At 39.5% G+C, this 13,082-nt stretch overlaps 1 protein-coding gene across 3 annotated transcripts in view; it reads left to right on the top strand.

The window, feature by feature from the left end:
- Positions 1-3,291: 3,291 nt before the first annotated feature.
- Positions 3,292-13,082, top strand: part of luc7l (LUC7-like (S. cerevisiae)) — a 44,658-nt gene continuing 34,867 nt past the window's right edge. For 2 of the 3 annotated variants that reach the window (XM_028814148.2, XM_028814147.2), the window contains exon 1: positions 3,292-3,536. In XM_028814148.2, coding sequence (XP_028669981.1) covers positions 3,476-3,536 — 61 coding nt within the window. In that variant the 5' untranslated portion in view covers positions 3,292-3,475. The remainder of the gene's footprint in view (positions 3,537-13,082) is intronic. The other variant, XM_051933808.1, reaches the window with a different exon arrangement.

Here is a 13,082-nt window from a genome sequence, read left to right as displayed (position 1 = left end):
CTGAGTACCATTATGAACAATGCTGCACATTCAAACCTAACATACAAACACTGAGGACTTTCAGACAACAAATTATTCAGCAGAAGTGTTGAGAAAAATGACTGGGGCTCCTTTAGACCAACGACAATATGCCTGTATAACACCTCACTGGGACTGGGACTGCCAAGTCAGACATTTTCTTCTTTTCAATTTTCTTCTTTTTTAGTCATTCTGATGTGTGTAAGTGCAGAAATATATCAAAATATATATTCTTCTTCCTTTCATGTTCTCCCACATCTCTATGTGGGGTCAATCTGCTCAATCAACCTTCTCCATACAGCTCAGTTCTGCACCTCCTTCTCAGTCAAATCATTTTCCTTCAGATCTTCTTTTTCTTCATCCATCCACCTCCGCTTTGGCCTCCCTCACTTTCTCTTTCTCTGTAATTCCACTCCCATCACTCTTTTGCCCACAAATTCCATGTCCCTTTTCATCACATATCCATACCACTTTAATCTACTTTCCTTTACTTTCTTAGGTATCTCTCCCACTTTTGTTGTACCTCTGATCTCATTCCTTATTTTGTCCTTCTTTGTACCTTCACACATCCATCTCAACATTCTCATTTTTGACACACCTAATTTTACTCTATTGCTGCACTCCGTTTACTGCCCATATCTCAGCTTCATACATCATTGATGGTCTTACTGCTGTCTTGAAATCCTTACCTTTAACCGTCAACGTAATTCTTCAATCACACAACACTCCTGATACATTTTTCCAACTGTTCCATCCATTCTGCTCTCTATAGGTTATCTCTGCATTTATTTTTCCATCTTAGGCTACTACTGATCCAAAATATTTGAATTTATTCACTCTTTTCAATTGCACTCCCTGTAGACTAACTTCTGAATCCTGATCATCATTAAGCCTCAAATATTCTGTCTCCTTTCTATTTATCTTCAACCCTCCGTCTTCCAAAGCCCTTCTTTAATCTTCCAACTTCCTCTCTAGTTCCTTTTTTCTGGTACTACACAATACAAAATCATCAGAAAAAAATCCTGCACCAGGGGGACTGGTCTTTTATCCCATGACTCAACTCATCCATAACCATAGTAAAGAGGTAAGGATTTTAAGAAGATTCCTGGTGCAGACCTACTGTAACTGGGACCTTGTCTGTTCCCTGATACTGCTTTTAAGTTTTAACCCAAGTCCTCACTCAGTCATACAGGGCGGGAAAACCAGCCCAACTTGATGCCTGTCCCAAGCCCGAATAAATAGAGAGGGTTAGAATTTTGTGTTTATCTATCTATCTATCTATCTATCTATCTATCTATCTATCTATCTATCTATCTATCTATCTATCTATCTATCTATCTATCTATCTATCTATCTATCTAATGAGCTTTGATAAAAGCCAATTTTCTTTCTATCTACAGTTAGGTCCATAAATATTTGGACAGAGACAACTTTTTTCTAATTTTGGTTCTATACATTACCACAATGAATTTTAAATGAAACAACTCAGATGCAGTTGAAGTGCAGACTTTCAGCTTTAATTCAGTGGGGTGAACAAAACGATTGCATAAAAATGTGAGGCAACTAAAGCATATTTTGAACACAATCCCTTCATTTCAGGGGCTCAAAAGTAATTGGACAATTGACTCAAAGGCTATTTCATGGGCAGGTGTGGGCAAGTCCGTCGTTATGTCCTTATCCATTAAGCAGATAAAAGGCCTGGAGTTGATTTGAGGTGTGGTGCTTGCATGTGGAAGATTTTGCTGTGCACAGACAACATGCGGTCAAAGGAGCTCTCCATGCAGGTGACAGAAGCCATCCTTAAGCTGCGAAAACAGAAAAAACCCATCTGAGAAATTACTACAATATTACGAGTGGCAAAATCTACAGTTTGGTACATCCTGAGAAAGAAAGCAAGCACTGGTGAACTCAGCAACGCAAAAAGACCTGGACGTCCACGGAAGACAACAGTGGTGGATGATCGCAGAATCATTTCCATGGTGAAGAGAAACCCCTTCACAACAGCCAACCAAGTGAATAACACTCTCCAGGGGGTAGGCGTATCGATATCCAAGTCTACCATAAAGAGAAGACTGCATGAAAGTAAATACAGAGGGTGCACTGCAAGGTGCAAGCCACTCATAAGCCTCAAAAATAGAAAGGCTAGATTGGACTTTGCTAAAGAACATCTAAAAAATGCCAGCACAGTTCTGGAAAAACATTCTTTGGACAGATGAAACCAAGACAGTGTGATGGCTTGGGGCGTGCATGGCTGCCAGTGGCACTGGGACACTAGTGTTTATTGATGATGTGACACAGGACAGAAGCAGCCGAATGAATTCTGAGGTGTTCAGAGACATACTGTCTGCTCAAATCCAGCTAAATACAGCAGTCAAATTGATTCATAATACAGATGGACAATGACCCAAAACATACAACCAAAGCAACCCAGGAGTTTATTAAAGCGAAGAAGTGGAAAATTCTTGAATGGCCAAGTCAGTCACCTGATCTTAACCCAACTGAACAGGCATTTCACTTGTTGAAGACTAAACTTCAGACAGAAAGGCCCACAAACAAACAGCAACTGAAAGCCGCTGCAGTAAAGGCCTGGCAGAGCATTAAAAAGGAGGAAACCCAACATCTGGTGATGTCCAGGAATTCAAGACTTCAGGCTGTCATTGCCAGCAAAGGGTTTTCAACCAAGTATTAGAAACGAACATTTTATTTCCAGTTATTTAATTTGTCCAATTACTTTTGAGCCCCTGAAATGAAGGGATTGTGTTCAAAATATGCTTTAGTTGCCTCACATTTTTAGGCAATCATTTTGTTCACCCCACAGAATTAAAGCTGAAAGTCTGCACTTCAACTGCAGTGGAGTTGTTTCATTTAAAATTCATTGTGGTAATGTACAGAACCAAAATTAGAAAAACGTTGTCTCTGTCCAAATATTTATGGACCTAACTATATCTATCTATCATCTATCTATCTATCTATTATATAATGCCTTTCTTTTCTATCTATCTATCTATCTATCTATCTATCTATCTATCTATCTATCTATCTATCTATCTATCTATTTATCTTTCTATTATATAATACCTTTCATATCTATCTATCTATCTATCTATCTATCTATCTATCTATCTATCTATCTATCTATCTATCTATCTATCTATCTTATAGTGCCTTTCATATCTATCTAGCTATCACTTCATTTCAGTTTTTCAGTCCTACTTTAAAAAAAACTACAAATCCCGAGCGGGTTGCTTGCGTGACGTATTTCCTCCCAGAATTATTTGCAGCCGTATGGCCAAGGAGGAGGAGGAGGGAAGAGAAAGAGACGGTCGAAAGTGAAAAAAGGCCATAGTGAAACGTTTATATTGTTTTTGTTTTGTTTTTATTGTTAGATAAAATTGGTGTGGTTTCCATGTGTAATTAATATCTTTAGAAGTAACATCTCAAGAAAGGAAGATTTGCCATGTCGGCCCAGGCTCAGATGCGAGCTTTGCTCGACCAATTGATGGGAACTGCCAGGGATGGTAAGTATGGAGTCGGGTGTTATGTTCATTATTAATGGACAAACGCAGGCGTATACTTTGACTCCAGACAGACAGTTTGATTGTATGTAGATGTGAATCAGTGAAGACAGTTGTAACTTGTGTTTGTTTAATGTGTATTATTACATCTGCTTCAGAATCAGTCGCGTGCGCCCAGATTAGGCGAGGAGCGTTTCAACACAGGGGCCTACCTACTCGCTTGCAGCCTTAACGCTGTAAGTCGGCGCGGCTGTGGTTAGGAGAGTTTCGGCGACGTAACGAGTTTACGCTAGCATAGGCATGAATGTAAACCACGTTATTTTCTAATGTATGCCGTTTGTGTTTCCATATTAAAACACGTTATAGCGTCTGGAAGGTCCGCGTTTGTTCAAACGTGCACGTGTGAAGGAAAGCGTAGCCTGAAGATCGAAGGGCTGGTCCTGTGGATGGAAATCGGCAACCCCGTCAGCCTGTCAAAATTGATTTTTAGATAAATGGTTATTTCATATTTTTAATGTACAAGTTAATGTCATGATAGAATAACTCCTAGTTTCATAACACACATTTGTTTCACAGTGATGCATCATCAGACAAGTGATTTTCTTCATTTTTTACCCTGCTACTTTATGAATGTTTGATTTTTGTTCAGTGCCTTTGCGAGGGATTAGCGGTGAGATTACCGATATGACATAGATCACTAAACCAACACCCTAAATCACTATAATTTTTTAAATTTTCTAAGTTTTGTTTAATTTTCGTTTAGGTTAGTGCAGGTTTTGTAAACAGTTTAGATAGATGGAACTTTATTTGTCCTCCGGGGAAGTTTGGCTTTTTACTGAAGCTCAATCAATAAATATATGGATATCAGAATAGCTATAGAGAAACTTCAAGCAAAATGACACCATTTATTGGCTAACTAAAAAGATTACAATATGCAAGCTTTCCAGGCAACTCGGGCCCCTTCTATCTTGCCTAAAGAAAGGGCCCGAGTTGCCTCGAAAGCTTGCATATTGTAATCTTTTTAGTTAGCCAATAAAAGGTGTCATTTTGCTTGAAGTTTCTCTACATTCATAATGGCTAACATGGTACAACGCCCTAGTACTTCAGAATGGCTAAAAAGGAAAAGAAAAACTTCTGATTGGCAGTCGCAGTCAGGCACTGTAAAGACGTATTACCTTGTATTTCTTGACACACTTCTGCTGAATAATTAATGGGCTGAAAGTTATAGAATGTTATTTGAATCAAAATTAAGTGCAATCCAATGTGCTCACTACATTGCAATGGATATGCACGTGCGTGGTGCATTTAATTTTGGTACTGTTTTATCGTGTCATAGTTAAAAACATAATTCATTGATTGCTTGTTTCATGTCATTTTTTAGAGGTAGTAGAAAGTCATATTGCATTTAGTTTATGGAATTCTGTGTCTCTATTCAAGACCACATATTCGTCGTACCAAAATTGACTGTAATTAGATGAAAACGCGGTGTCTACAGGTGGGGCGACGGGTGTCAACAGTTGGGGTAAGAGGTGCTCCAATCATGTTGGGAGTTCAACCAGTGCTAAAGATGGGGAATGGGGAGTTGCATCTGTGATCTTATTGAATAGGTGGAAGCTGGTAATGTAAATGACAATTTCGTTCTCTTCTGTGTCAAATGGTTGATGTAAGAGAAACAGTGACAGGAGAATTTCCAGTTGCAGCTGTTACATCCTTAGAACCCATTCAAGAACGAATATGCTGAAGAGGCGTAGCATACAATTATGTAGATCTTTAACCGGCAGGTCTGTCCACGAATATTCCCCAAAATGTGGTTTGTGACTATCTGCCTATGAACAGGCTGGATGGCTATTGCTACAATTATTGACGTATTGGTTAGAACTAACACAAGAAGAATGGAAAAATATAAGGCAAGCTTAACATAATATTTAGACAACATAAGAGTAAACATTTTGAGCAAGACCTAAAATATACCACCCATCGTCTTGGTTTATCACACCCCATTGACGAAATGTATGCTTGCTGACAGCACATAAATGTTTAGAAGTGGAACTCCTCTTACCCCAACTGTTGATGCCCCAGTGCTGCTTTTAGGTGCTGATTGATCATTTGATAACTTTCAATTTTGGCCTGACTAACGTGTGCACTTGAATCAAAATGCAATATAATCAGAGAATATGCTAAGTGAAATGCAGTACATTGGCTTTTAGTTAAGACATGATCTACGGACGTGAATTAAAGTGCAATATGCTTTTGTATTGCATTTCATACTGACACGAAAACTGCTGTAGTGAAGTGCCACAGATGATTTGGTAGATCCACCTTTACTTAGGATACAATAAAACCATGCCAAAATTAAATGCAGTGTACATATATATTGCATTTCAGTGTAGTTTGTGTTGGATTGCGTTTACTTTGGCACAAATGTCCATCCATAGAATGTCCTCCATGCCAGTGTGTTAGAGAGAGGATGTGCAGCATTGTTCATAGTGGCCTTCAGGGTTTCCATTCTCTCCTTTACTACTACTACTACAGGGGGTCGAGACGTGTGTCCCATAACTGAGCCTACACTTTGTATTAGGTTGTTGATTCAGTGAGCCTCTCTTGAAGTGATATATATTACAGGCCCAGAACACAACAGCATAGAAAATCACACTTCCCATCACAGATGCTGTGTTCATGTGCTCCTGGACAGGTGGTAAATCATAATTCCTGAATCAGAAATTTCACGTGAACATAACTACAAATTTAGAGTTACAAGTCAAACAACTTGGAGAAGCCAAAACTACCAGAATTGCCTGAGTTGTGAAGAAACTCTGACCTTTCAACATAGTCAGTTATATAAAAGAAAACCTAAGTCACCCTGAGATGCTTTTTTTATTTTGTTGTTGAATTGCATTAAGAGCAGAGTGATGCAGATTGAATTAGTTTTGCTCTTATACAGGTAGACCCCAGGTTACGGACATCCGACCTACGACTTACGAATGGGGCCGCAGCTGCGACGCATGCGCTTCAGTAACTGCCGCTCCGTCATCTTCGGCCTGCGGACACTGCAAGCGGTGGCTGGATGGAGGCTGGAGGGGGGGTGATTTCGCTGCTCGCACAGTGTAGTGTCCCTCGGGTGGCTCCCGGCGGCAAGCGGTTTCACTGCCCGCCCACCACACACGGCTGCCCCGTTTGTTTTAGGTGCGCGGCTGGTAATGCTGCAAGCGGTGATCCAGTTGTGGCTGAACGGGGAGGCTGGGGGTAGCATTGTAGTGTGCCTCGGATGGCTGCGTGTTGAATGGGGGCGGTGGTGTTGTGTACGCTGCAGGCAGCATACTGTAGTGGAGGTGACTGTGAGGTGGGCTGGTAATGAACCGCCCCTCGCTGCCCCCATTCATTCTTAATAGCAAGCCTGCTTGGACTGTTACACACATCAGGAAGTTGTCTCTTGTCAGTACAGGGTGGTCCAGATCTTATTATGCAGATCCAGATCATCTGGATGACTTTATGTTCGGTGCAAAGACGATTCTTCATGTTGTCAGTTTGCACTCTTCTTGATGGTCCGGGATTTTTTGGTGATTTTCTATGTAATAAACTTTATAGCGTAATGAAAATTGCATAATTAGATGTGGACCACCCTATACATCAGATGTGTTGACGACTGGTGCCTTCCTGCTGTGATAGCTGTGCACAAGAGCTCATCTTAACCTTTTGTCTTCACCCTTCAACAATGTCTCTGAAACACAAATCTGATGCAAGTGCTGGTGATACAATAAAGAAGAGAAAAACCATGACCATGAAAAACAAAGTGGAAATACTAAAAACGTCAGAGGGGTGACACTCCATCATTCATTGGCAGAGCACTTGGTTACAGTCGGTCAACGATTGCATTTGTTAGAATAATGGACCTGTTCCGATTTACATACAAATTCAACTTAAGTACAAACCTACAGTCCCTATCTCGTATGTAACCCAGGGACTGCCTGTAGTTATATCCATCCATCCATTGTCCAACCCGCTGGATCCGAACACAGGGTCATGGGGGTCTGCTGGAGCCAATCCCAGCCAACACAGGGCACAAGGCAGGAACCAATCCCGGGCAGGGTGCCAACCCACCGCAGGACACACACCAAGCACACACTAGGGCCAATTTAGAATCGCCAATCCACCTAACCAGCATGTCTTTGGACTGTGGGAGGAAACCGGAGCGCCCGGAGGAAACCCACACAGACACGGGGAGAACATGCAAACTCCACGCAGGGAGGGCCCGGGAAGGCAAACCAAGTATCAAATCAACGACAATCTGGCATTTTTTCTGAATTATCACACCGGAAACCACCATGCCTGAGATAAAATGGAAGGTAAAACATCACAAACGCTGAGCTCTGAACAGTCTTGTTTACATGCAAATGCAGCATATCTGAAGGACATCATTACCCACATTAATGGAACACAGTCTCTAAAGAAAAAGGAGTTTGCTCCTCCGTTTTCTCGACCAGTCCAGCCTGTCACTAATGTGGACCTCATTTACGTGTTGTAACGCACCACTTCTGTATCCTTTCTTTTTATAGTAACCTGACGTGCAGGCTGTTTGGTGCAATGAAAGTCTATAACCAGTTCCTTGGTTTTTATGATGCAAGTTGTAGACCAAGAAACAAAGTTCTCCCATCTCACTCCTTTCCTCTGCCTCATTCCCCTTATCCACACACTCTTTCTGCAAGTGATGTGACCTGGTGTTATATTTATTGTCTGAGGTGTACAGAGTGAAGAGAATAGGAGACAGGATTTTTCCATGTGGCGCTCCAGTGTCGCTCGCACAATCCTCTAGTCTGTCAAACTGTGGTCTGCACGACAGGTAGACCATTATCCAGGACACCATAGGCTCATCCACCTGCATGTCTCTGAGAGTACCCTTTAACAGTGATGGCTGGGTGGATGGTGTTGAAAGCATTGGAGAAAATCGGACAACATAATCCACATAGTAATTGCAAGCTTTGTCCAGTTGAATGCAAGGCTTGTGGATCAAATAGATAATTCTGTCTTTTTAGGTGAAATGTGAACTGCTTTGTGAAAGCATACAAAAGGGCCAGTGCTAAGAAATGCAGAGCTTAAACTACAATTCTGAGAATGTGTTAAGGCAAACAGATGTACCATGTCATACATTTTGGTATTTATTTGAGACACATTAAGTTTAATACTTGAAATCTTTTAATACTTTACTATTTATAGTCACATTTATTTCTTTTGTATGACTTTTGTATATCGTCATTGATTTGATATTAAGTAGCAAGTGCTTTGGTCTGAATGCAAATGTCATATCAGTACCAGAGTCACTTTTAAGGTACCAGACTTCAAGGTGGTGGATTTGGAACTGCTTATAACAGGAAACATCACATACAAAAGTACATACATTATGATCTGGTGAAGAATAAATGAATATGTGTGTGTAGAGTGTATGCATATGTGTGCACATACTTCTGGATATACAGTAGATACACACCCACACCTTCATATATGAAACACAAACCTAAATGAGGAAGACAGGCTACATTACTGCTTTGTGAGAGCTGTGGCTCTGAGAAAGAAACTTTTAAATATCGATTAGTTTTAATTGACCTAAGGCGCTCACCAGAGGGGAGTTTTTGGAATAAGTGATGACCTGCTCGAGTCATTGGTGATACTTTTGATACAGTTTGATACTAGGTGCATACAGGTTTGTGCCGGATAAAAGTGCAGTCAATTATTTTAACTTAAAAACCAGGGGGTTCCCCCCAATTGCTTTGCTCACCAGCCAGTTCGTGTCTCTGCTGCTTGCGTTTTGAAGAGGCGGGCTGAATGCACCCCAAGGAGACACGGTCGCTCCTCCAAAACCCCCTCTTAAACGGTGATACAATGAAACAGTTTTTTTTTTTTTTTTTTAAAAAAAACCTCGTCTTTGCTCGATCAGCTGCTGGCTTGCTGCTGATGCCGTGTTATGTGATCTGCATCTCGCACAGCTCTTTGAACATTTAAATGCCTGTACAGCATCTGTCCTACTCTTTGTGTTTTATTTCCAGACCCGGGCGTGTAGTTAAATGTTTTGGTACAAAGTCCTGTCTTGTGGGATGTGAGTTCTTGAAATTTTCTAGTTTATAATTTAAAAATGGAATTAAGAATCTGAAAATCTAATAACATCACATTAAAGTTCGATAAATTCTGAAAAGAATGATGCCAAACATTTATGTAGATGTTTTAAATAAGTCCTATTTAAAACGTTACAAAAAGCGTGACATAACATCACCATTGCACTTTTAGGCTTAGGATTTTGTATATATATATATAATATACACACATTTGAACATAATGGTCCACATCTGATCTTTTAAATCCAAAGTATCTCCAGACAACAGACATGACTCCTTTTTCCAGCAAAAGTTTTTCTGTGTCATCATGTTCAACTTTGTCTGCTACAGCTTCAGTTTCGGAATGTTCTCTGTCCGTTTTCACCGCGCAATACCTCCACTAATGCATGCACTCCGTTGCATGTGTGTTTAGCAGTGAAAAAGGTCCCCGTGAAACAGTTTCCCGCTACGCCACGTTCCAAACGTTGTTTAAGCAATTTAAACCAGTGTTGCGGTATAAGAAAAATCCATATCGTAACAAAAATAAAAAATGGTTTTCGGTATGAACAGGTATACTGCCCAGCGCTAATTAGGGAAATGTGATACATACAATATACACACAATATACACACAAACCTGTTCTGTTTGAAATGTTGCAAATCCTGTACATTAACACACAAGCACACACTAGCTGAAGACGACTTAGGGGAAAAAAAGAAAAAAATATGACACACACACCCACACAAGTCTTTGGGCATACAAGGTGAAATACAGATGTGCACATAACTAACCTAACATCCCCTTGGTATGGGAGGCTTTGGAAAAAGGACTGACAAATGTATACATTGAAAAAATTGCCTTTCAAAAAATGTGTGGAAGCGATATATACTTGTTTAGTAAACAGGTTATATATATATATATATATATATATATATATATATATATATATATATATATATATATAAAATATATATTTTAAACAGAATAGGTTTGTGTGTATATTGTATGTATCACATTTCCCTAATTAGTGCTGGGCGTTATACCTGTTCATACCGAAAACCGTTTTTTATTTTTGTTATGATATTGATTTTTCTTATACCGCAACACTGGTTTAAATTGCCTAAACAACGTTTGGAACGTGGCGTAGCGGGAAACTGTTTCACGGGGACCTTTTTCACTTCTAAACACACATGCAACGGAGTGCATGCATTAGTGGAGGTGTTGTGCGGGGGCTCTTTTTCACTGCTACACCGCTAAACACACATATAACGGAGTACATGTGGTAGTGCAGGTATTGCTCGGTGAAAATGGACAGAGAACATTCCGAAACTGAAGCTGTAGCAGATGATAAAGTTGAACGTGATGACACAGAAGAACTTTTGCTGGAAAAAGGAGTCCTGTCTGTTGTCTGGATATACTTTGGATTTAAAAGGTTGGCTGTGGACCATTATGTTCAAATGTGTGAATACTGTTTCTATACTACTGGATAATACTGCAAGCCATAGTTGTACTTGTTTTATTTTTTTCAATACTGTTGACTTTATTCTCGCCGTTTGTCGAGATTAAAGTCGACATGTTGACTTTATTCTCGTAATTTGTTATTAAAGTATAACATCGTAATCTAAACTTCATCTTAAAAGGAATATTTGATTTTCTCAAACCCCGTCATAAGTTATGTAGCACATTAAATGCTTTGTGTGAAGTGTTCCCGGAGCCATGTTAATCGCTACGTGCTTCTTAAACTGACTTCCTCTTGTACTAAGAGGAGGTGCAGGGCAGCGATCACCACACAGAATACTTTAATTTCATGATATTCCTGCTCCCTGAACATTTAGAATGCTAAGATAAGTACTTGATATAATTTTCATGATGAAATGCATTAAAACATGTATTAGTAATGTGAGGGCATGGTGGCGTGGAGATTGCACTGCTACCCTCGCAGCAATGGAGTCCTGGGTGTTTCCTGCTTTGAATTTGCATGTTTTTCTTGTGGGGTTTACTCGGCGTGCTTCAGTTTCCTTTCAAAGTCATGTAGGATGTGGGGTTTTGTTATGCTATATTAATCCTGCTAGCATATGTTTTGCTCATATTCACCCTGTGATATGCGTTCAGGAAAAAGGAAAGATAGGAACTGGGGGTTTGGTACTTCAGACAGATACAGCACCGCATGCAATAAAGGCCGCTCAGAAGAACATCCATTGAATTCTGTGTTCATTGTCTCCGACCACCAGATCACGAACCCAACATTTACACAAAATAAGTTAACCCTGTGCGATACCCATTCATACATCCAGTTTTTTGAAGCCTCGCCACACCTGCCGTAAGTTCTCTACACTGAACGTACACCTGGGGACCTCTTACTGCGAGGGAGCAGCACTATTGTGCATGTTTAATACCTGCTTTAATGCATTTTCATCATGAAAATATCAAGTATTTATCTTAGCATTCTAAATTTTCTGAGAGCAGGAATATCATGAAGTGAATGGATTCTGTGCGGGCGATCGCTGCCGGCGCATCCTCTTAGTGTAGAGGAAGTCAGTTTAAGAAGCGCGTCGCGATTAACAACTGGGTTCAGGAACACTTAATACAAAGCATTTAATGTGCTACATTAACTTATGACGGGGTTTGAGAAAATCTAGTAAATTAAACATTGATTTTAGGATGAAGTTTAGTTTACAACATTCTACTTTATTCTCCTAGTTTATTTTGTAATTGAAGTGGAAATGTCAACTTTAATCTCGACATAGAAAGCGAGAATAAAGTGGAAATGTCGAATAAAGTCAACATGTCGACTTTATTCTCGACGTAGTTTTTTTTTTTTTTCACTGTGGCCCAAATACGATTCTGTAGGTCTATACCACAATAGCATTATAAATGAAAGTTGCAGTTTTATTATTTATGTATATATTTTAGCTTGAAGCAAGGTCCATATTAATGCAATTTGTCTTATGATGGTTCAGTTGGTAAAGATGCCATCACCAAGTTTTATAATTTATTTTATTTTTATTTGGTGAATACTGTGTAATGCACCTGGGCTTGAAGTCTTGGAAGTAATAGTATTATTACTGGAAGTTGCAGTATTATTTTATTTATTAGTTTAAATATTATGCAGTTTAATGACGATAAAGTTGTTTAAAAAGTCACTTTAACGTGTCAGTGGACAGAAATTGTTAACATTAACAAAGTGTAGTTGGTTTACAAAAAATATTTACTATTTATTCCTTTTCTAAGACATGTTCAGTGCAATACAACTTTTGACAAGCACCTCTGGATATTTTACAAAGTCTAAATGCCTCTTTGGATGGTTTGAAAATATGTTGTCAAAATTTTAGTTTGAGTTGTTTACAAAATTTGTTCAATAAAAAGGTTCTATATTTTGACTGCAAACTGTCATGCAATGTGATTCCTGCTCTTCATTAGTGCCACCCCCTTGAAAACTATCACTTTATGGGGCCATGCAAACCTG

Source organism: Erpetoichthys calabaricus, chromosome 11 (genome assembly GCF_900747795.2).
Source record: "Erpetoichthys calabaricus chromosome 11, fErpCal1.3, whole genome shotgun sequence".
In the NCBI taxonomy this organism is placed as follows: domain Eukaryota; kingdom Metazoa; phylum Chordata; class Cladistia; order Polypteriformes; family Polypteridae; genus Erpetoichthys; species Erpetoichthys calabaricus.
This window is presented reverse-complemented; position numbering and strand designations above follow the sequence as displayed.